The 21233-nt window shown below is 54.3% G+C and overlaps 2 protein-coding genes across 2 annotated transcripts; both read left to right on the forward strand.

The window, feature by feature from the left end:
• Positions 1–6181: 6181 nt before the first annotated feature.
• Positions 6182–15641, forward strand: PRSS36 (serine protease 36). The gene is made up of 12 exons (XM_058570546.1): positions 6182–6302; positions 6459–7007; positions 9185–9351; positions 11171–11420; positions 11529–11658; positions 11984–12240; positions 12327–12493; positions 12856–13093; positions 13202–13343; positions 13604–13869; positions 13947–14068; positions 14333–15641. The coding sequence occupies exons 1-12, from the start codon at positions 6182–6184 to the stop codon at positions 14606–14608; spliced, it is 2685 nt and encodes an 894-aa protein (XP_058426529.1). The 3' UTR covers positions 14609–15641.
• Positions 15642–17018: 1377 nt separating this feature from the next.
• PRSS8 (serine protease 8) lies at positions 17019–21172 on the forward strand. The gene is made up of 6 exons (XM_058569557.1): positions 17019–17342; positions 17603–17620; positions 19098–19260; positions 19531–19802; positions 19889–20055; positions 20188–21172. The coding sequence occupies exons 1-6, from the start codon at positions 17258–17260 to the stop codon at positions 20509–20511; spliced, it is 1029 nt and encodes a 342-aa protein (XP_058425540.1). The 5' UTR covers positions 17019–17257; the 3' UTR covers positions 20512–21172.
• Positions 21173–21233: the final 61 nt, after the last annotated feature.

Below are 21233 nucleotides of genomic sequence, written 5' to 3' on the forward strand. Positions count from 1 at the left end.
ATATAACTATGAGAAATACCAATCCATCAGAGGGCAGGGCCAGTCACAGTCACCAGCAGGCCACCATCGTTCCCAGTATCCTGATCGGCCTAGCTTGAGTCAATGGTCCTGGACCAAGAACTGACCAGGGAGGTGAGGTTGTGTCTTTCAAAATGGCTGATAATATGAGATCGTATGAGATTGGGACCTGTTTCTTCAGGGCATTGTAGGCCCTAGTGAGGAGTTTAGTTTTATTGTAAGAGCCCTGAGCAGCCACAGAAGATTTTTAAGCAGCGGCAAATAATTGTTAAATTTGATTTAATAGCAGCTAAGGCCCCACTCCTCTGGATCAAGGGAGCAGATAGGAGGAATGGTTATTGTAAGCTAGACAAATAACCTAGAACAGTGGCTGCCCAACAAGACTTTCTGCGATGATAGAAATGTGCTATATCTGTGCTGTCCAGTACGGCAGCCACTAGTCAGCCACATGTGGTATTGAGCATTTGAAATGGCGTTAGTGTGACTAAGGAACCGAATTTTAATTAATTTTAATTTTAGTAGCCACACGTGGTTAGGGACCTCTGTGGTGGACAGTACAGGTCTAGAAGTCCAGCACAGGTAGCTCTCCTTTGAGAACTCTGGGGATTCAATGAGAAACCCTCAATATCCTTATAATAATGTGCCTGTTTTTGAGTAAGATAGTCTGAATGAGTTTCTACTACCTACAGCTTCCCTCCTCATACACACTCTCATTTTAGATATTTAGAATTCAGGAAACACAAAGAACGTACAGGAGAAATATCCGCTATGTCATGAGTACCCAAGGTCCCACCATGCCCCATCCCCCACGTTTACCACGGGGTCCAGAAAGCTTCCAGAGCACAGGCCTTCAAGTCAGGGCCATGTTGCCTCTAGCTGCTTCTCAAAAGTCTTGCCCTCACCCCCATCCTCTCCTGGCCTCCTCTCTCATCCCCAGTGGCTACACCGGGCTCAGCCACACGCGTCCAGTTTGTGCAGGAGAACCCCAAAGCTGCTCTTCTCAGAGGCAGAGGGTCTCTATCCCAGACCCCAACCCAGATCATTTCCTCTTTCTGTCAGGAACCACCTTCCAAACGGCATATAGTGCATCTCACTAAAGTGAGGTACTCTTGAAGTAGGGCTGCTCATTTAAGACAGAAGTGCTGAGTCCTGGGGCAGTTTCTGGCTCCAGTAGGCCTCAGCCGCTTGGGATCCGTACTGGGGGAAAGGATGGGAGGTGCAGGAGAGGACCTGGTGCCAGCGTGGTCCCTGGAGACCAAGTGACCGAGGCAGGGGGTGGGGGTGCCCGGCAGAGAGAAATAGAAGAAGGAGCAGTTACTCTTCCTGCCACAAGGGGGAGCTCCAGGAGGGCAAGTCTTGATCATACCGGTCAACTTGGCTTCTGGTACAGAGTAGAGTCAAATGTTAACTTTTATCAATGGTCTCTCAAATACTCCCACGCAGAAGGTCACTCCATTGAGTAAGATAGAGTGTGCATTTTAGGCCCCATCTCATGTTATTTTGGAGCACACTTCAGAAAGTCTCATTCTTCCATGCAGAGAGGCAACAACACAGTAACTTAGCGAGAAAATGTTATGGCCAAGGGAATAAGGTTGCCAGATTTAGCAAATAAAAATACAGGACACCCAATTAAATCTGAATTTCAGATAAATACAAATAATTTATTAGTATAAGTATATCCCAAATATTGCATGGGACATAGTTATACAAAACAATTATTCCTTGATTATCTGAAATTCAGATTTAACTGAACATCCTCTATTTTATCTGGTAACCTTACCATGGGTTACATTTGCTTTAACAGTTTTCCAAACTAAAATGTTTGCAGCCTTGCTCTGTGATGGCACCCATTCCAGTGTGCATTAGAGCAGACACCCCAGATTATTTTCTGAGGAGACATACAGCCCTGCCTGCAAGATCTTCACAGAACAACCCTGACCAGAAGTGGAATGACTTCCAATTTCTGCGCATCCTCTTTTCCCAAGGAGATGAGGCACTGCCCAGCTTGGCTGATGTGGAGCGTATGTGGCTCTGCCCTTAACCTATGGAACAGTCTCCTGCTCCCTCCGTTCAGTACTTTTCAAAAGCTTGGCTGAGAGAAACAAAAATTTTTAAGGATTATCTGAAGAATGTCTTTTTTTCTAGGTCAGTGATAATCTTTTTAGGGAGAAGGCCAATTTAGAAAAATGAAACCTGTTACCAAATTTTTTTTAAAGAAATTATCTTTTTTATCAGGAATGTAATATCAACAACTTTGCTTAAGCATGCTTTTATTGTTTCTCCAATTGCTAAAGGGTTTCATTATTTTTCTCTTTCAGAAACTACATAACATGCACGTCCTGGTGTATCTGATGTAATGCTTCACATTTTACCAAAGTTTGTGGTCTAGGAAAGCATTTTTGGAGCTGGTTCAGTTCGTTTTTCCTTAACCGACCCTGGAATTTACTTAATTGCAAAATGTGTTTGTCTCTTTTTATTCAGACATAACAACCATACAGTAAAGTGCATAAAGTGTACTAATCTTAAGGGTACAGCTCAATGAAATTTTGCATTTGTATACACCTATGAAGCCAACACCTAGATCAAGATATAGACTTTCCTGCATTCCAGCAAGTTCTTTGTGCTCCTTCTTGTGTTGCCTGTTAGGAAGCTTACAGCAGTGCTTCTGAAGCAAGGGCATCTTGGGATGGAGGAACAATCAGAATCACCTGGGCAGCTTTTGCAACCTGCGTTTGCACCCACCAGAAATTCCAATCTGTCTTCCTAAAGGGAAGTGTTCCCCCTTCCTACCACAAGATCCATTGCTTTGGCGAACCACTGTGCTATTTAGAGAAGCAAGTCCTATTCCTCAGATCTGTTGGCTGGGGAAAGGGTTAAGAATTATTGTCTTAGGGCCAGCCCCGTGGCTTAGCGGTTAAGTGTGCGGGCTCCGCTACTGGCAGCCGGGGTTCGGATCCCGGGCGCGCACCGACGCACCGCTTCTCCGGCCATGCTGAGGCCGCGTCCCACATACAGCAACTAGAAGGATGTGCAACTACAACATACAACTATCTACTGGGGCTTTGGGGGAAAAATAAATAAATAAAAAATTAAAAAAAAAGAATTATTGTCTTAGAGCAGCAGTTCTCAAATATGGTCTGCGAACTCCTAGAGGGGTCCCCAAGACACTTTCAACGGGTCCCCAAGGCCAAAACTATTTTCATGATGCCCAGTGTACAGCCTAGGTTTCCAAAGGCTACTTGACATGTGATATCCCAACATGCTCGATGCAGAAGCAGATATGAGAATCCAGCTGTATTCTCTTAATCCAGACACTAAAGAGGTTTGCAGAAATGTAAAATAATACCACTCTTCTCATTACTTTTTTTTTTGTTTTGGAAAATGTAGTTCTTTTTCATAAAAATGTTATTTACATTAACATATAAAGGACTTATTTTTTTTTAATGAATTTAGTATTTTAAGTATTTCTCAGTTTTAATTTCAAATGCAGTAAATATTGACAGCTATAACCCACATAAGCACACACTCTTTGGATTCCTCAATAATTGTTAAGAGTGTAAGGAGGTCCTGAGAACTACCGGGCTGGCGCGAGCAGTTGGTAGGTGAGGGTCTTCACGGCAGTCAAGTTTTGCTTTAACCACCGTGCACATTCTCTCTTCTTTCCTACATTTTTTTGCCCATTGCCTCATTTTTCTGAGCGTTTCTTGAATAAATGACTGGTTCTTTATCTTTGGAGGGGCAAATGCCTACAAATGAGTGCCCGAGGAGACCTAGAACCTCCAGGATTTGTTAACAAGTCTGAAGTTGTTACCACCACGTTCGCCTTCACTGTCTGCCGTGGACCAGCTGAGGTTAGCAAGATTGTCACTCAATCCAGTCAATTGTTGGGTCCCTGGATTTGCATTTCCTCCCTCCCTGATCACTTCTCATTTTCCCTTGCTCTTGCTGCCCTGGATTGTACCTCGCAATAAAGCACAAGCCTGTAGGCTTAGCCTAGGCCTCTGTTTTCTAGGGAAACTGGACTAATAGAGTAATACCATTATTATTAGCTTATACTATTGGTTAGAAAATAGATATATGTATGTGGATACTCTTTGTCTGACCCTCCATTTCCACTCTCCACCCTTCTCCATCCTGATCTGTTCCCCTGGAGAGCACCCTTTATGGGCCACATCATGGGCTCCCTTGCACTCTGGCTTCTGGTAGGTTTCAGACGATGGGAGGAGCTGGCAGGTGATCAGAGGGTAGAAGGACAGTGAGATGGGGACTTCTGTTGCCCAGCTCCCTCTCTGCTGAGCCACAGATTGATGAAGGTTGCATTCCTCCACTGAAGGCGCTGGCTGGCCTCTCCTACAGCTGTAGCTCTGTCACTTTCTTGGTTCCAGTATCGGCTCCCTCTCTTTGCCTCTCAGGCAGGGCTCCCCATTACTGATAGCCCTGGGGTGCTTTACTAGCCCCTGCTGGTTTCCCTTAACCCTCCCTACACCTCTGTAAATAGTTCCTTCATCAAACTCTCCTCAATTCCTCTTTGGGGTGCCATATGTTTCCTAAGTGGACTCCTATGGATATACACTGAGAGGTTGAGTGACTTTCCCAAGGTCACACAAAGACTAAGTGAAAGTACTCACTCTAACACAGAGAAGGGTAGAGTCTTTTTTGGCCTTGCCAGCCTGCCCAGCCCCCTCCCAGAATCCTATGCCCTGCCCAACCTGCCGGAATCTGTGATCCTTTTGTTGGGATGGGATTGAATTCCCTAGGGCCCCTGTTCCGGACCTGGCCAGCAACTCCAGTAACCAGAGCTGTGTGAGAAGAAAAGGCGAAGCCATTGGGGTAGCCGCACCCCAAGCAGAAGTGAGGTCTCAGGTGAGTCATGCCAATGAGGGGCCACCTCTTCTGTCCCAAGGGCCACTGCTCACCTGCAGTCCTGCCTCACCAAGGACCCAGAACATTGGCCTCCCAGCCCCTGGCTATCTTCTCCTTCTACCTTTGCCCACAGGGTTCTCCATTCCTTCCTCCCCCCACCAACAGGTGTCCTGGAACTAGGACATCTGCCTTCCACCCCCACCCTGGGCCTCCAGAGATGTGAGATGTGCACAGGGATCTGGGTGGGGCCTTCAGGCTCCCTACTTCCCCCTTCCAGCCCCAGATCCTCTCAGATTCCCAGAGATGGGCTCCAGCCAGGGAGGGTGGGGCTGCTCCTGGGGCCATCAGGAGTCACGGGCTCTTAGGCAGTGACAGAGCCGTGGAAGGGAGCAGACCTTCACCCATCTCTGCACCTCCAGCTGACTCAAATGTGCCATGTCCCAGCACTTGCTCCTCCCGCTTCTGATCCTTGGTAACCTCAAGGGATAGAGGATGGCTGCAAGGGGACTGGGTCCTAGCATTTGGGGAGCTGGAAGGCAGAACTTTTGGGTTCTGTGTGCAGAGTGGGGTGTCAGAGGAGGAAGGGTACTGGGACATCAGTAGAAGGAGGCGGGGGGAGTCGGGAGGGAGAGGAATAGTGCCTGAGAGGAGGAGAAAGGAGGCCTGGGGGCCATGGAGAGATGCAGTAGCTGTAAAGCTTGTGGGGAAGGAGCCAGGGTGGGCACATTGTAAGCACAGGTCTCCAGCTTCTCCCTGACTCCCTCTTTCCAGCCACCAGCCCCATCCCAGGAGCCTTCCAGGACTCAGGTAAGGCAGCTGGACTGGGGGAAAGTCAGAAAAAATAGAAGGGGTAGCACAGGTGCTGGTGGCGGGGCTGGAAGGGCAGGGAACTGGAGAAGAGAAAGGTAGGGGGTGGAGGATGGAGATCAGGAAGATGGGGGCTGGGCAGTGTCAGGGGCTGGAAGTCACCAGAATCTTCCTCTCTTTACCCTCTGACTCACAGCTCTTAGTCCTACCCAAGAAGAACCTGACGATCTGGGTAAGGAATGGCGAGGGGAGGTCCTCAGATCTTAAAGGAGGTTAAGGCTGGCTGAAGGGGATGAGTGAGGTGAAAGTGACCAGAAACTTAGAAGTGCCTATGTCCTCTCTGTTATTTGTTCAGGGGGCAAGGTGAAGCGGGGTCAGGGAGGGGGCTTTCTCCTGAGTTACCCGTGCATCTGGCATGGGGGACAGGAGCGAACCATGACCTCCTCGGTACGCCGTTGTAGACTGCGGTCGCCCTGAGCCCTCTGCCCGCATCATGGGGGGCTCAGACGCGCAGCTGGGCACCTGGCCGTGGCAGGTGAGCCTGCATCAGAGGGGGGGCCACATCTGCGGGGGCTCCCTCATCGCCCCCTCCTGGGTCCTCTCGGCTGCTCACTGTTTCGTGAAGTGAGTATTCGCCCTTGTCCAGCCCCTCTCCTTCAAAAGCCAAGCACAGCCCAAAGCCTGACCCCTGCGTACTCAAGGCTAACTTGGAGCCGAGCCCGCCTCCTCGCTCTCCCCCAAGGTGCTCTACGGGGTATCCTGGTTCTGAGCGTGGTGGTGCCGCCAGCAGACCTGTCCCACCGCTCTCCAGACATCCGAGTCTGAATTTCATCTTTCCAATGCCCCTAATCAACCACCTCCAAATCAGATTCGCTCCTCCCCTTTTAAGAGTGTATCTCAACCTCGATCGCCCCAGCACCAAATCTGGGTCCGACTCCGCCCCTCCTGGGTTCCTGCTGACCCCACCTTCTCCCCGGCTCTGAGCCCCCACCCTCCAGAGGGTCAAGCTAATCCCCTCCCGCCTCGCCCTCGGCGCAGGAACGGGACCTTGGAGCCCGCGGCCGATTGGTCAGTACTGCTGGGCGTGCACTCCCAGGACGGGCCCCTGGACGGCGGGCAGGTCCGCGCAGTGGCCGCCATCCTGGTGCCGGACAACTACAGCAGCGTGGAACTGGGCTCCGACTTGGCCCTGCTGCGCCTGGCCTCGCCCGCCAGCCTGGGCCCCGCCGTGCGGCCCGTCTGCCTGCCCCGCGCCTCGCACCGCTTCGCTCATGGCACAGCCTGCTGGGCCACGGGCTGGGGCGACGTGCAGGAGGCGGGTGAGCAAGGCTTAGGGTGTCCGGGGAGGGAGGTTATCGCAGAGGTGGAGCCTACTGAGCGGTCCTCAGGGCGGGACCTTGGGGGCGTGTCCTAAAAGCGGTGGCCCCGGCAGGGCGGGCCCACGGGGCGGGGCCTCGGGCGGAACCTGGAGGGCGGGTTTCTGCTGGGCCACGGTAAGTGCCGTGCCTATCTGCATCTACCCTCCGCCCCAAGGGCTCTCAAACTAAGACCACTGAATCATCCCTCCATTCCCTCCTCCTCACCTTTCCTTCTAGTTTTTTTTTTCCTGGATTTAGGATTCGACTAGGGTTCCCATCCCAGCTCTGCTGTTTCAGACAAAGCACTTCACTTAAGTCCATTTCCTCCCCTGAAAATTGAGGAAAATAGTGCCCAGTTCATGGGGTTGTTGTGTGGGTTAAATGAGAAAACCCACGTGAAGTTTATAGCACAGTGCCTAGCATAGCGGTAATTAATGCATTTTAGATATTTGTACCCTAGGTGCCCCGGGCACTGCAGCACAGCCCCTGGCATATTACTATATGCATGTTCTGCCATTCTTTCCTCCCGTCCCTCCTCCTCCCATCCTAACCTCCCCCACTCATCTCTTTGCTTCCCAACCTCCTGTCTTCTCCCTACTCACCCTGGTTCGTTCAGTCCGTCTTTCATTCATTCAACACACATTTCTTGAGCACCTCCTTGTGCTGGGCACCGTTAGGCTTTAGAGATCCGCCAGTGAACATAAGCCAGAATCCCTGCCTTCTCAGAGCTTACACTCTAGCAGGGAGACAAACAATAAATTGAATAAATAAGCAAACACCTATGTAAGCGGGCGGGGGGTGGGGTGAAATAGACCACTTTTCCATCCCCCATCATCCTCATTATCCAGTGCTACCTTTCCATGTCAGCAAGGCCCCACAATTATTCCACATCTGCTGCAATCAGACTTGTGCAGTGCCCGGGGCTTTGGCGAGGGGGCTTCAGGAGGAGATGCCACAGCCTCTGCTTGCAGGGGCCCCTCAGGGCAGGAAGTGACAAGGAAGGGTCATTCTGAGCACCTAAGAAGTCTGTGCAGAGGGGGCCAGGCCATCCTGACAAAGGGCACCCAGAGCAGGAGATTTCTGGGGAGGTTTTGTGAAGAGAACACATTAGTTGGCATTATAGGAATGTGGACTGGGGGGAAATGGACGCCATCCTGGGGACCCAGGTGAGGCATAGTGGATGGAGAAGGGCCAGGTTGCCAGGCTGGAGTGGAGGGGATGGAGGAAACAGAGGCTGCAAAAGCTGCTGGGGCTGGACCACCAAGGCCTTCAGGTCAGACTAAGGGCCTGAGTACCCCTCAGCTCCAGAAAGCCCTGGGACAATCAATCCCAAACCTCCCTGGATGACCCTTGAGTACAGCCTCAGCCATCACCTGACCTCTCAGGATTCCCGGTGGGGAGGGAAGTAGCTCCCCCACCCCTTTCTGGATCCTGAGACTTTGTTTCCATCAAAACTACGTTCACCTCAGGACAGGGCTGAGGCCTCAGGTTTAGACAGTGGAATCCATTGCTTGTTCCTGGTAAGACCAGAGCTGAGCTTTGAAAAAATTCCGCCGGCAGCAACAAGTGAAGGGTGGGTTGGGGAACAGACCAGTGAGGAGGCTGAGCCAATCGTCTAGGCTCAAAGTTGTGGCTCCTGAACTCGGGCAGTTGCAGTGAAAATGCCAAGAAGTCACAAATGAGAGGTTTTCTGGACTTGGGAAGTGATTGGGGAGGGAAAGTTGAGATGGGTCAAGGATGACACCCAGATTCCAGGCTTGGTAATTCAGTCTGTATGATGTCTTTGTTGAAAAGCGTGCCCCCTCAGGACCGACACAGCCCACGTCAGGGCTCAGAGCTTAGTGATTTTAACCCCCGCCTGCATCCTTTGTTGGCTGGGGACCTTTGTGCAGTGCACAACCATCCATGGCAGCTCTCCATGGATGCCTGATGGGGCCATGCTGGGATGAGAATGTAGGAAGAAGAACAGAGAGGAGCAGGAGGAGGTGATGATTGGTTTTGGATGTGGGGCGCTGAGGTGCCATGGGGCATCTAGAAAGAGATTTCCAGGAGGCAGCTGGAGGGGACAAAGCTGAGCCCTGGGGAGCAGGGCACTCCCTACCTGCCTCACAGCATTTGCTCTCTGGTTCTGCCTGCAGACCCCCTGCCTCTCCCCTGGGTGCTACAAGAAGTAGAGCTCAGGCTGCTGGGAGAGACTGCCTGTCAGTGTCTCTACAGCCGGCCCGGGCCCTTCAACCTCACTTTCCAGCTATTGCCAGGGATGCTGTGTGCTGGCTACCGGGAGGGCCGCAAGGACACCTGCCAGGTGAGAGGAGGTCCCTGCACCTGCCCAACAGGGCCAGGCAGAGCCCTAACCAATAGGAAGTGGTGTTAGAAATAGATCTCTTCTCTCTCATATCTCTGAGCCTCATCTGCAAAAAGAGGGCAAGACTGCCAATGGATAGGATTGATGTGAAGATTATAAATGGACAGAATTTGGGTCTCAACAAGTGGGCACTGTTATTTATGGCAGTATAGTGCAGTGGTCACTCTGGAGTGAGTTGGCCTGGTTGGAAGCCCAGCACCACCACTCATTAGCTGTGTGACCTTGGCCAAGTTATTTAACCACTCCATGTCCAGACTTTCTCATCTGGAAGATGGAGATGATAGTGTTACCCACCTCACAGGGTAGTTACGACGATTAAATGAATTTGTATACATGAAAGCACTTAGAACAGTGCTTGGTCCTTAATAAGAGCTAAATAAGTATTAGCTATTATTATCATTATTATTATTATTATAATCCCACATTCCAGCTCAGAGCACAGCACCTGTTACTTAGTAGACACTCGATAAATAGTTATTTAAAAAAATGAATTAATTCTTCACAGAAGGAAATCTTCCAGATAACCTGCTGAAGGCCAAAACATAGTATATTTTAACCCAGAAACTTTCCTCAAATGACACACATTTTTGAGGGCACTCAAGCATGCCTGGTGGTGATGGGAATTCAAGCTAGATGGTCTTCAGGGTCCCTCTCAATTATGAGGTTCCAGGACCTGTGGACATAATCCCCTGCCTTCTTGAACAGGATTGCAAACAATTCAAATTCCTCTAGACCAGCACTGTCCAGTATAACTTCCTATGATGATAGAAATGTTCTTTGTGCTGTCCAGTATGGTAGTTACTAGCCACATTGGCTATTGAACATTTGAAATGTGGCTAGGGTGACTGAGAAATGAATTTTTAATTTTATTTCATTTTAATTAATTTTAATTTAAATAGCCATATGTGGCTAGTGTCTACCATATTGGACAGCACAGTTCTAGATGATTCTGAACCTTCTTTGTGACTCTCGTCAGGTCACAGAGATGCCCGACCTGGATTACAGAAATGTCTTAGGGACAATGCCCCAGCATTAAATGGCCCCAGAGGCATTGGTTTAGTGTCTGTTCATTGTAGTTCTTCCTCCTTACTTGCTTTCAAACTGTCCCTTCTTGCTGCTTTTAGATTGCCTATGTCTTTTTCTTTTTTTTAAATTTTTATTTATTTATTTTCCCCCCAAAGCCCCAGTAGATAGTTGTATGTCATAGTTGCACGTCCTTCTAGTTGCTGTATGTGGGACGCGGCCTCAGCATGGCCAGAGAAGCGGTGCGTCGGTGCGCGCTGGGGATCCGAACCCGGGCTGCCAGTAGCGGAGCACGCGCACTTAACCGCTAAGCCACGGGGCCAGCCCCTAGATTGCCTATTTCTAACAGCCTCTTCCTCCTGCATGATGGCATCTCTGATTTACTTTATCAATTGGGTGAACTCAGAAACCCAAGACAGGGTTTATTTGAACTATTTAATGAACAAGAATCATTTGGCTCTGAATGAGACCTGCAGGCCTCTCTGGCATGGCCTTTAATACATTAGCTTGGTGCTCCCGGCTTTGGCCGCTCATAAACCTTTCTGCTTTACAAGGCTTTCTTCTGTTTAGAGTTGTAGGGAATACAGAGAACAAGGCACAGCCAAGGCAGGTTTCTAGGAGAAGGTGGCTGTATGTTGAGCCATCAAGAAGAGGTGTAGAAACTCTGTGAGGTGCTGGTGGGTATAAGTGCTGGGTCCCTGAGCTGATCTCCTGACACTGAGTCATCTATCATCAGGGAGACTCTGGGGGACCCCTGGTCTGTGAGGAAGGTGGCCGATGGTTCCAGGCAGGAATCACCAGCTTTGGCTTTGGCTGTGGGCGGAGGAACCGGCCTGGAGTCTTCACTGCTGTGGCTCCCTATGAGGCATGGATACAGGAACAGGTGATAGGGTCAGAGCCGGGGCCTGCCTTTCCCCCCCAGTCCCGGGAGCCCCAGTCAGGACCTTTGGAGGCCACGGATGAGAACTGCACCATCGCCCTGCCAGGTGAGGGGGCAAGACTCCTGGATGTCAGCTGGACATGAGAGATTTGAGTTGGAGTGGAAAGGGCTGGGGGTTCAGGAGGCCCCCTGACCCAGGCCTCTCACCCCTCAGAGTGTGGGAAGGCCCCGCGGCCAGGGTCCTGGCCCTGGGAAGCCCAGGTGATGGTGCCAGGATCCAAACCCTGCCATGGGGCGCTGGTGTCTGAAAGCTGGGTCTTGGCACCTGCCAGCTGCTTCCTGGAGTGAGTAAAAACACAGATTCTTGCCCCCCCCATCAGCCTGAGACACTGTCTACACGGCCCCAGCTCTTTCCCTGGGCGGGGTCAGGATGTGGGGTCCCCTTGGGAGATGTAGGATCCAACTCGCAAAGCGGGGTCCTAGTCTATTGGGGGCAAGTAGAAGGGTAGTATAAGTTCCATCCAGGATGCAGGGGTCTGAGTACGCAGTTCTCAGGCCTCAGGCCAGGGATGCAGGATCCTCGCCTAGGCTAGAGCCTAAGCCGGAGTGCGAGGTTTCGAGCTGAGTGTGCAGGATCCGGCCCACGTCCCCAGTCTCCCTATCCCACAGCCTCATCAACTCAGACCGCCAGCCCCGCGACCTGGACAACTGGCGCGTGCTGCTGCCCTCGCGCCCACGCGCGGAGCAGGTGGCGCACCTCGTGCCGCATGAGAACGCCTCGTGGGACGACGCCTCGGACCTGGCGCTGCTGCAGCTGCGCGCGCCCGTGAATCTGAGCGCAGCCCCGCGGCCAGTATGCTTACCGCACCCAGAACACTATTTCCTGCCCGGGAGCCGCTGCCGCCTGGGTCGCTGGGGCCGCGGGGGTGAGCAGGGGCCCGGCGCTGGGCGAGGTGGGCGGCGCGGGGCCCGACTGGGCCGCAGCGCGGCCTCGCTCCCTTTTCCCTCCCAGAGCCCGCGTCTGGCCCCAGCACGCTGCTTGAGGCGGAGCTGCTGGGCGGCTGGTGGTGTCACTGCCTGTACGGCCGCCAGGGGGCGTCAGTGCCGCTACCGGGAGACCCGCCCCACGCGCTCTGCCCCGCCTACCAGGAGGAGGAGGAGGAGGCGGGCCGCTGCTGGGTGAGCGGCGGGGGCGGAGCCTGCTGGTCTGAGGAGGACCCAGAGGGGCCGAGGGGGCTCGGAATGAGGCTGAGCGCTCTGGGGGCGGAGCCGGGTCCTGGAGGACTTTCGGGAGGGGCCTGAGGCGGGCCCAGGGCGATGTTGGGCCTTCTTGCTACCCTTCGGTTTAAAGAGAATCCTAAAGCAAGGGCTGACTTTTTATATAGATTAGTATTGGAGCCTGGCTTGGAGGAGGTGGGACCTGTTATGTCCGAGTACAGGAGATTGTGGAGTCCAGGAAAGCCCCAGGATCTTTGATACACTCTCACCAACTTGCGCACACTCACACAGAGGCTGGCAACGCACATGCTCTCTTGCAACAGAACGACTCGAGTTGGAGCCTTCTGTGCCGGGAGGAGGGGACCTGGTTCCTGGCTGGAATCAGAGACTTCTCCAGTGGCTGCCTACGTCCCAGAGCCTTCTTCCCCCTGCAAACCCATGGCCCGTGGATCAGCCATGTGACTCGGGGAGCCTACCTAGAGGACCAGCTGGCCTGGGACTGGGGCCCTGAGGGGGAGGAGACTGAGATACAGACTTGTCCCCCACACACAGAGCATGGTGGTGAGGAGGACCATTGGGGCTTAGTTCCTGGTGATGCTTAGACCCATGGTAGGGGCTTCAGGGGTCAGCTGTGGGGTCCCCACTGAGGTGGTCACCTCCTCTCCCTAGCCTGTGGCCTGCGGCCAGAGCCCGCTCTGATGGGGGTCCTGTGGCCCTGGCTGGCAGAGGTGCATGTGGCTGGAGATCGAGTCTGCACTGGGATCCTCGTGGCCCCAGGCTGGGTCCTGGCAGCCACTCACTGTGTCCTCAGGTGGGTCTCACTTATCTCCTGGGCAAGAGGGAAGAATTGGAGATGGACCAAAGGACTCTTGCCATTGAGGGCTCTTACAGCGCAGGGAAATTGCTGTGAAGTGTTTTGAGACAGAAGAGAGATTCAGAGGGAGGAATAATGAGAGAGTTGGTGGAATGACCCTGGAGATTCATTCCACACTTTCCCCTGGGCTGGGAAGAATTTTAGTAGCAATCAGGAGCAGGGGGGACAGGAGGTGACACTGGGCCTTGTTCCAACAGGCTGGGCTCTACAACAGTGCCTTATATTGAAGTGTACCTGGGCCGGGCAGGGGCCAGCCCCCTCCCACAGGGCCACCAGGTATCCCGTTTGGTCATCAGCATCCGCCTGCCCCGGCACCTGGGACTTCGGCCCCCCCTGGCCCTTCTGGAGCTGAGCTCCCGGGTGAAGCCCTCCCCATCAGCCTTGCCCATCTGCCTTCACCCAGGAGGTATCCCCCTGGGGGCCAGCTGCTGGGTGCTGGGCTGGAAGGACCCCCAAGACCGAGGTGAGAGCCCTGGGTCCTGGAGGTGAGAGGTGACTGGAGGCCAGAATCCCTGGGACAACCCTCTTTCTTCTCTCTAGTCCCTGTGGCTGCTGCTGTCTCCATCTTGACACCACGACTCTGTCACTGCCTCTATCAGGGCATTCTGCCCCCTGGGACTCTCTGTGTCCTGTATGCAGAGGGGCAGGAGGACAGGTGTGAGGTACAAGGGCCTGGGCATCCTGGTCCAGGGAGGGGAGAGGCAGTGTTGGGCAGCTGGACCCTAGAGAGAGAGCAGGATTGGAATTCTTGGGTACTGGGCCCCAAATGGGAAGAAGCACTGCTTTCTGGCCGGACCTTGGAGAGAGACCAGGGGCCAGGATGCCTAAGGATGGAGACAAGCAGTGCTTTGTGGCTGGACTTTAGGAGAAGGTGCAGAGGACCAGGAGGGTGAGAGACGATTTTGGCCTTGGCTCTGACACTGCAGGTGACCTCAGCACCTCCGCTCCTGTGCCAGACTGAGGGGGGCTCCTGGGTCCTTGTGGGCTTGGCTGTTCGCGGGAGCAGGGAGCTGTTCGCTGCCATTGGCCCTGAAGAAGTCTGGATCTCTCAGACAGTGGGGGAGGCCCATTTCCTGCCCCCCAGTGGCTCCTATTGGCCCCCTGAAGGCAGCGATCTCTGCCCCCCAGACATGGCCAGGGCCTCAGGATCCCCTCAGGCTGCTCTGTTCCTGCTGCTACTGATGCCCCTGATCCAGGGCTGAGGGGGCCTGGGTCCCTGGGCTACCTCTCCTTGTCCCCCGCCAGCCCCCTCCAGCCTTCCACTTCCCGCCCAGTGGGGCTGGAATGTGACCCAACCGGCTCTGTTCCTTTGTCAAAATCTCCACAACGCCCCACCCACCTAGAGTGCAGCGGCTTCAGATCATTGGGCCTCAGTGCCCCGCCATTTCAGGCCCTGGAATCCTTGGGGGCAGTGGAGCAGACAATAAAGGTGTAACCACAGACACGTGGCCTGGTGACATTGCTGGGGGCAGCCTGAGGGGCTGGGGGAAGCCCCAGGGATAGGGACGCTCCCTCCTGGGTCTCTGTGAGTCAAGCCTTGGGCTCCCAGGAAATGTGTCCCTGATAACGTGGCAGCTGTCCCTCATTCTTGCCCCAGGGTGTTGGAGGTTGGGTGGCCAGCTGAGTGTGTGTCACCTCTCCAATGGAATCAGCATCCCCAGCACCTGCTGGACACCTCAGCCCTAGCTCAGACCCTGCTGCCCCTCCCCCCAGAACAAGAAAGACTGAGAGTGAGGGTCAGAGGAAGGGTCCAGCACTCTGAGATTCCAGGGTCTGTCTACCATATCTTATATCCACAGGGAGCCGCCCCCCATAACACACCCTGATGAATGATGCCCCAAAGTGTACACCTCCAGTGTCCCCAGTACACACACATGACACTTGAACCCTTCAAGGGTCCACCACTTTCAGGCCCTGCCCAGAGCCCCCAGGTTTGGGCCCCATCATGCTTGTGTGTGTGTACATCCCACTCCCTCCCCTCCCCCAACCAGTGCTGCTCCCTGCATTAACTCGAGCACATTTCTTGCTGACTACTAAGTCAGGGCACAGCTGAGGTTTGATAGATAAGCCCACGAAGTGCTCCCAGTGTAGTGGGGGACACACATGGACACCCTTGGCTGAGGGTCAGGAAAGGGTCATAGAGGAGGTGATGTTTGAGCACAGAAAAAGGGCAAATGAGGAAAGGGGGGTGCTTGGGGTGGAAGCCAGCTGATGAGGGTGCAGAGGGGTCACCCCGGGCTGCAGTCAAATCTCTGGGTTGAATAGGCAGAGGATGGGGGAGGGGAGACCTAGAGGGAAGTTGGAAGTTCTGCTTGGGAGACTGAGGAGATGGGCAGAGGTTGTTGAAGGGCCAGGCTTATCTTTAGCTACCAGGTCCCAAAAAGAATAGTCCCCCGAATCTGCACAGGGACAGACATCACCCCCTGCTCCCCATACCCAGCCCATCACTCATATGCCATCCCCCACAAACATTTAATATACCTCATCCACTACCTAAACCCACCCACAATGCCATATCTTGCCCCCTCTTCCCCAGCTTAGACGCCTTCCGGAGTCAGCCTCTGTCCCCTCACTCCAGTAATTCCCCACCCTCTGGTTTGGGTCCTGAACTTCTGGCTCGGCGGTCTAGTCTTATGGAAGGTAGGCGGGGAAGCAGGGGTCTGTGTTTCTGAAGCTTGAAGCCAACACACATTCCCAGTGCCCACAGACTCATACACTGACAGAGGGTGCACCTGGCCCCCAACCCGGTCACTCGGGCCTCCTTCCCCCAAACCTGTGCCACCTGCGCCCTCCACATGAGAACGCTTCACCTGAAACACCCTTCCCCCAGCTCTGCCTTGTTAACACCTTTTCATAACCCCTTTAGGTCTCAGTTCTAAAGGCACTTCCTCGAGGATCCCTTCTTGATGCCAGCCATGTCAAGCACCTGTGAATGGCTCCCAGAGCCCCCATTCTTCTTTCTCCATCACAGTTTCTACTTTGAAATTATTCTGTAATTGCTTGTGTGACTATCTGATTCAAGTCTGTCATCCTTACTTCAGGGTGAGCTCAGGGAAGGCAGGGACGGTGTCTGCTTTGTCTCCCATGCCTGGAACACAGTGGGTGCTCAGTAAATATTTGTGGGATGATTGGCACTGCCAGACACGCTCACCACACCTCACCACAAGCGGATGAGGCTGCCGGCTTCACAGAAGCCTGAAATGGCCCTAGCCCCGGGCAGACCCGGGTGTCCTGGGTTCAGACACCAGGCCTAAGGAGAGAAGGAGGCAGGAGTGGCTGTGGCCCGATGATAACAAAGGCTGGGCCAGGCCCTGGGGGGACATAACTGTCTGGGAGACCTGAAAAACCTGGGGCAAACAGCAATTGGGTAGCACTCCAGGGAGTCAGGCCCTCAGGGTTCCCAGTCCTGCCCGGGGCTGCTCTCTGGCTGATCTCTCTCTCTGTCTCTCTGTCTGTCAGACAGACACAGACACACACACACGAAGAGTCTAGGGGTCTGAGAGGACTCAGCACTTTGGTGGCAAATGAAGCCAACAGAGCTGAGCAGGAGGGCGGGGCCAGGGGAGGGGCCGGCAGGTAGGTGCCTTTCTCCAAAGAGCCGCCACTCTGGAAGGTCTCTGCGTAGCCAGGCTGTGCTAGAGACGTGTCCTCACTGCTGGCTGTGGAGACAGTCTCCTCTTGTGCCTGCTCCGTGCCTTCAAAGCCAGCCTTGGACACCTGCTCCCCGTTCCCGGTGTGGATTCCGGGATCCCTTCCGTCTGGACCTAACATCTGGATCTTGCCTTTGAAACCAGCCCTAGGTCCCTTCCTGTGGGTGCCTGGTGTCTCCCCAGGGGCCCTCATCCTGGGCCATGGCCCAGAGGGCGGGCCTAGGGTCTGGGCATCTGGAGGCTGTGGCCATTCTGCTTTTGCTCGGATTATTCCAGTCCGGGATGGGTGAGTATGTGCAGGCGGGGAGCGCGGGACGCGGGGAGGGGTGGTGCACAGGGGCCGAGGGTAGTATAACCCTTTTATGGGGCACGTCCCTTATTCTGGGCTCAAGAACCCTGGGCTGGGCCTCCCTCGCGCTTGACTTCTCCCTCTCCCTTCAGCTTTGGCTTCCTGGGGGGGCCGGCACTCCCAAGAAGCGGCAGGTGCTAAGGGGTCTGGCACCTCGTCTTCTCTGCTTACCTCTCCCTCTTTCTCTTTCCCTCCAGGAGCTGACGGGGCCGAAGGTGAGGCTTGCCGGGACGGTAGGGGAGGGGAAGAGGAGGGGACATGGACTCAGATTCCCATGGAGTGTTTAATGAGTGCCTGACCCTCTCTCTGCAGGGCTGTCTCGCCCACCCATATTGTCTAATTTAAGTCCCTTATTTAAGTCTCACAATAGCTCTGTGAGATAGGATTATAAGCCCTCGTTCTATGGATAAAGAAACTGAGGCACACAGAAGTGACTTGCCCAAGGGTACACAGCCCTAAGCAGCAGAGCTAGGATTTAAACCCAGGTCTGACTCCAAAGGTGGGTCCTTTGGAGAGAAACAAACCAAGGGTCTCCTTTCTTGGAAGGCACACCACCGGACTCCAAATCAGGTTTTCAATCCGGGCTTCACCACTTACTAGCCAGTCCTCTCACCTCTAAAATGAAGTTGATTATGTCTATCTCCTGGGGCTGTATGAGGAGTCAAGAAAATAAAGGAAGTGAAAGCCCCTTTGGGGCCTGGCATTGTTTAAACAGTCACTAAATAGTAGCTATTGTCATTATTATCAGGAGGAGGGGCCTGGCTGGGCAGTTTTCTATGCTCTTGGGAAGGTGACTTTGTGAAGAGCAGTTAGGTCCTGCTTCAAACAGTGGCCTCAGTGGGGGTGGGGCTGTCCTGGAAACTAGACATTCACACCATGGGAGCCCGGCTGTTCTGTATATCTGTTCAACACACAGCCACAACTCCCTCTGTGTGCCCAGCCCTGTGCTGGGCGCTGGGCACCTGGGATCTGCTCTAGTCCCTGCCGCTAGGGAACGCCCAGGTTGGTGTGTTGAAGCAGACACAGTCATAGACACGGGAACAATTGTGTGATCGGGCAGTGCTGGGGAAGCACGGGGCCCTGGGAGCTCTGAGGCATTGCCTAACTCAGCCAGCAGAGTCAGGGCAGGTTCCGGAGAGGCTGACATTTGCACAGTTTCCATAGGCAAAGAGAAGTTTGCTGAGCACAGTAGGGATGAGGAAAGGTGTTCTAGGCAGAGTGACCTGGATAAGTAAAGATCTAGAGGCGAACAGGTATGTGACCCCATGTATGCGACAGGAAGTGTCCAGAGAGATGGCTGGAGTAGATGTCAATGTCATGGAAGGGCTGGAATGTATCTTAAAGGCAGTGTGGAGCCGGGGAAGGATTTAGGCAGGGGTGTGACCTGGCCAGATTTGTGGTTTATAAAGATCTTCAGACTTATAAGGAGTGGATGGGATGGAAGGCAGGAAGGCCTGAGAGGAAGGAAGCCGGGTGAGACCTGAATTAGGTAGTGGGTCTAGGATGGCAAGGGGGCAGAACTGACCATGACTGGTGAGCAGTGGGATGGGGACAGAGGGTTGGCTGGCTTCTGTGAATTCACTTCCCAAGCTCCAAACCAGATCTCCTGGGCTATATGGGGAGTGGCAGGGCTAAGGACCTGGTGTGGGGGCCCCAGAAGGGCCTGACTTGCTCTCCTTCCTCCCTGAGCAGCCTTGTGCGGCATGGCCTCCCAAGCACGCGTCACAGGTGGTGGCAGTGCAGCCCCTGGCCAGTGGCCCTGGCAGGTCAGCATCACCTATGATGGCACCCATGTGTGTGGCGGTTCTCTTGTGTCTGAGGAGTGGGTGCTGTCGGCTGCTCACTGCTTCCCAAGGTACCAACTGGATGGGGGGCAGGGAAGTCAAAAGTGGGCTGGAGGCCCAAAGTTTAGAGATCAGTCTAGGTCAGAGGTTGGGGTTCTGCATTGTGTCTAGGGGTATCAGGAGTGAAGGCCAGGGGTGACAGGATAAAACCAGGGCGCTGTTTGGGGCCTGAAAGGTCCTTCGCCTGGCATGAGAATCTGGGGTGGGATGCTACAAGGCAACAGGGATCAGGGAGCTAGGACAGGTTTCCTGGGTCCCAGCCTTTGCCCTTCTGCCTACAGGGAGCACCGCAAGGAAGACTATGAGGTAAAGCTGGGGGCCGACAAGCTGGACTCCTACTCCACTGAGGCCCAGGTCCGTACCGTGGCGCAGATCATTTCCCACACCAGCTACCGCCAGGAGGGCTCCCAGGGCGACATTGCGCTCCTCCGTCTCAGCAGCCCCATCACCTTCTCCCGCTACATCCGGCCCATCTGCCTCCCTGCAGCCAACGCCTCCTTCCCCAATGGCCTCCAATGTACTGTCACCGGATGGGGCCATGTGGCCCCCTCAGGTGAGGTGGGCGCTGACATCTAGAGGCATGGAGGGGAGCCGGACTCAGGGTAGAAGGCCCTGGGTAAGCATCTTTTGCCCCCACAGTGAGCCTCCAGGCCCCCAGGCCACTGCAGCAACTTGAGGTGCCACTGATTAGTCGCGAGACATGTAACTGCCTGTACAACATCAACGCCAAGCCCGATGAGCCCCATTTTATTCAGGAGGACATGGTGTGTGCTGGCCATGTAAAGGGGGGCAAGGATGCCTGCCAGGTAAATTCAGGGGGTCCAGGGGAATGGCTGAGACAAGCGCATCTTGGAAGATGAGGGCTGGATGGGGCTGGCATGGATGATTGAAGGCCTGGGTCCTGGTCCTAACAGCCGTGATATGGCTTTTCTCCTCAGGGTGACTCTGGGGGCCCACTCTCCTGTCCTGTGGGGGGCCTCTGGTACCTGGCAGGCATTGTGAGCTGGGGCGATGCCTGTGGGGCCCCCAACAGGCCTGGTGTGTACACTCTGACCTCCAGCTATGCCTCCTGGATTAACCACCATGTTGCAAAGCTCCAGCCTCGTGTGGTGCCCCAAATCCACGAGTCCCAGCCCGACAGCAACCTCTGCAGCAACCATCTGGCCTTCAACTCTGCTGCAGCCCAGGGCTTCTTGGGGCCCATCTTGCTGCTGCCACTAGGCCTGACCCTGGGCTTCCTCGGTGCATGGCACGAGCACTGAGCTACTCACCCTAGGAGCTGACTCTGCTTCCAGAACTTCCACGTTGCACCCAAGGATAGACACCTGTTCCTCTGAATGGACCTGCCGCTCCCTGACATTCTGTGGGCCTGGGCCTGGCTTGAGCCACTCCTTCCTCCCAGGACCCTGTGGGAGTTCAGGGCACCATCCTGAATTTTGAGTCCACTCTTCTGGGTCTGTTCTTTGGGACTAAATCCAGAGTTAGGAGTTTTACTGCCTGTGGTACTGGCTAGAACCTCTGGCCACCTACACCTGCTATCCACAAGCCTATTGGTTGGGCTCCTATGGAGCCCCCAAGGACCCTTAGCTATGAAAAGAGGCCCTGGCTCCTCACTCTCTTTCTAGAAGACTGGGCAGCTGCCTAGCTGATTGCTGCTGAAGGGCTGGCTCCAGCACCCCACCTGCTCTGCTTGATGAGCCCCATCACTTCACCCTCTTCCTGTCTTCTGGGCTGGGGCTGCCTCTGGGCAGCATGTTTTCAAAGACAGAAAAGGCCTCAATCTTGCCTCATTGGCTGCCATGCCCCCCTTCAGCCCTGACTCCTGGACTCCGGAGGACTGAGCCCCCACCGGAACTGAGCTCGGGCTTGGATCTGGGATGGGGGGTAAAAGGAGCAAGAAGGAATAAAATGTTTTGAGCATAACTGGCTGTGTCTGTGATGTGAAATGAAGAACATCAGGGGCCGGCCCTGTGGCCTAGTGGTT

The sequence above is a fragment of the Diceros bicornis genome, chromosome 26 (assembly GCF_020826845.1).
Source record: "Diceros bicornis minor isolate mBicDic1 chromosome 26, mDicBic1.mat.cur, whole genome shotgun sequence".
NCBI classification, from domain to species: domain Eukaryota; kingdom Metazoa; phylum Chordata; class Mammalia; order Perissodactyla; family Rhinocerotidae; genus Diceros; species Diceros bicornis.

Excerpts from the sequence above, each read along its gene's own strand:
- PRSS36 (XM_058570546.1), top strand. The coding sequence starts at position 6,182 with ATGGGGGGCTCAGACGCGCAGCTGGGCACCTGGCCGTGGCAGGTGAGC. Across the intron at positions 13,344-13,603 it reads GCCACTCACTGTGTCCTCAG|GCTGGGCTCTACAACAGTGC; the intron begins GTGGGTCTCACT and ends TTGTTCCAACAG. Across the intron at positions 13,870-13,946 it reads GAAGGACCCCCAAGACCGAG|TCCCTGTGGCTGCTGCTGTC; the intron begins GTGAGAGCCCTG and ends TCTTCTCTCTAG.
- PRSS8 (XM_058569557.1), top strand. The coding sequence starts at position 17,258 with ATGGCCCAGAGGGCGGGCCTAGGGTCTGGGCATCTGGAGGCTGTGGCC. Across the intron at positions 19,803-19,888 it reads GGGCCATGTGGCCCCCTCAG|TGAGCCTCCAGGCCCCCAGG; the intron begins GTGAGGTGGGCG and ends TTGCCCCCACAG. Across the intron at positions 20,056-20,187 it reads GGGGCAAGGATGCCTGCCAG|GGTGACTCTGGGGGCCCACT; the intron begins GTAAATTCAGGG and ends TTTTCTCCTCAG.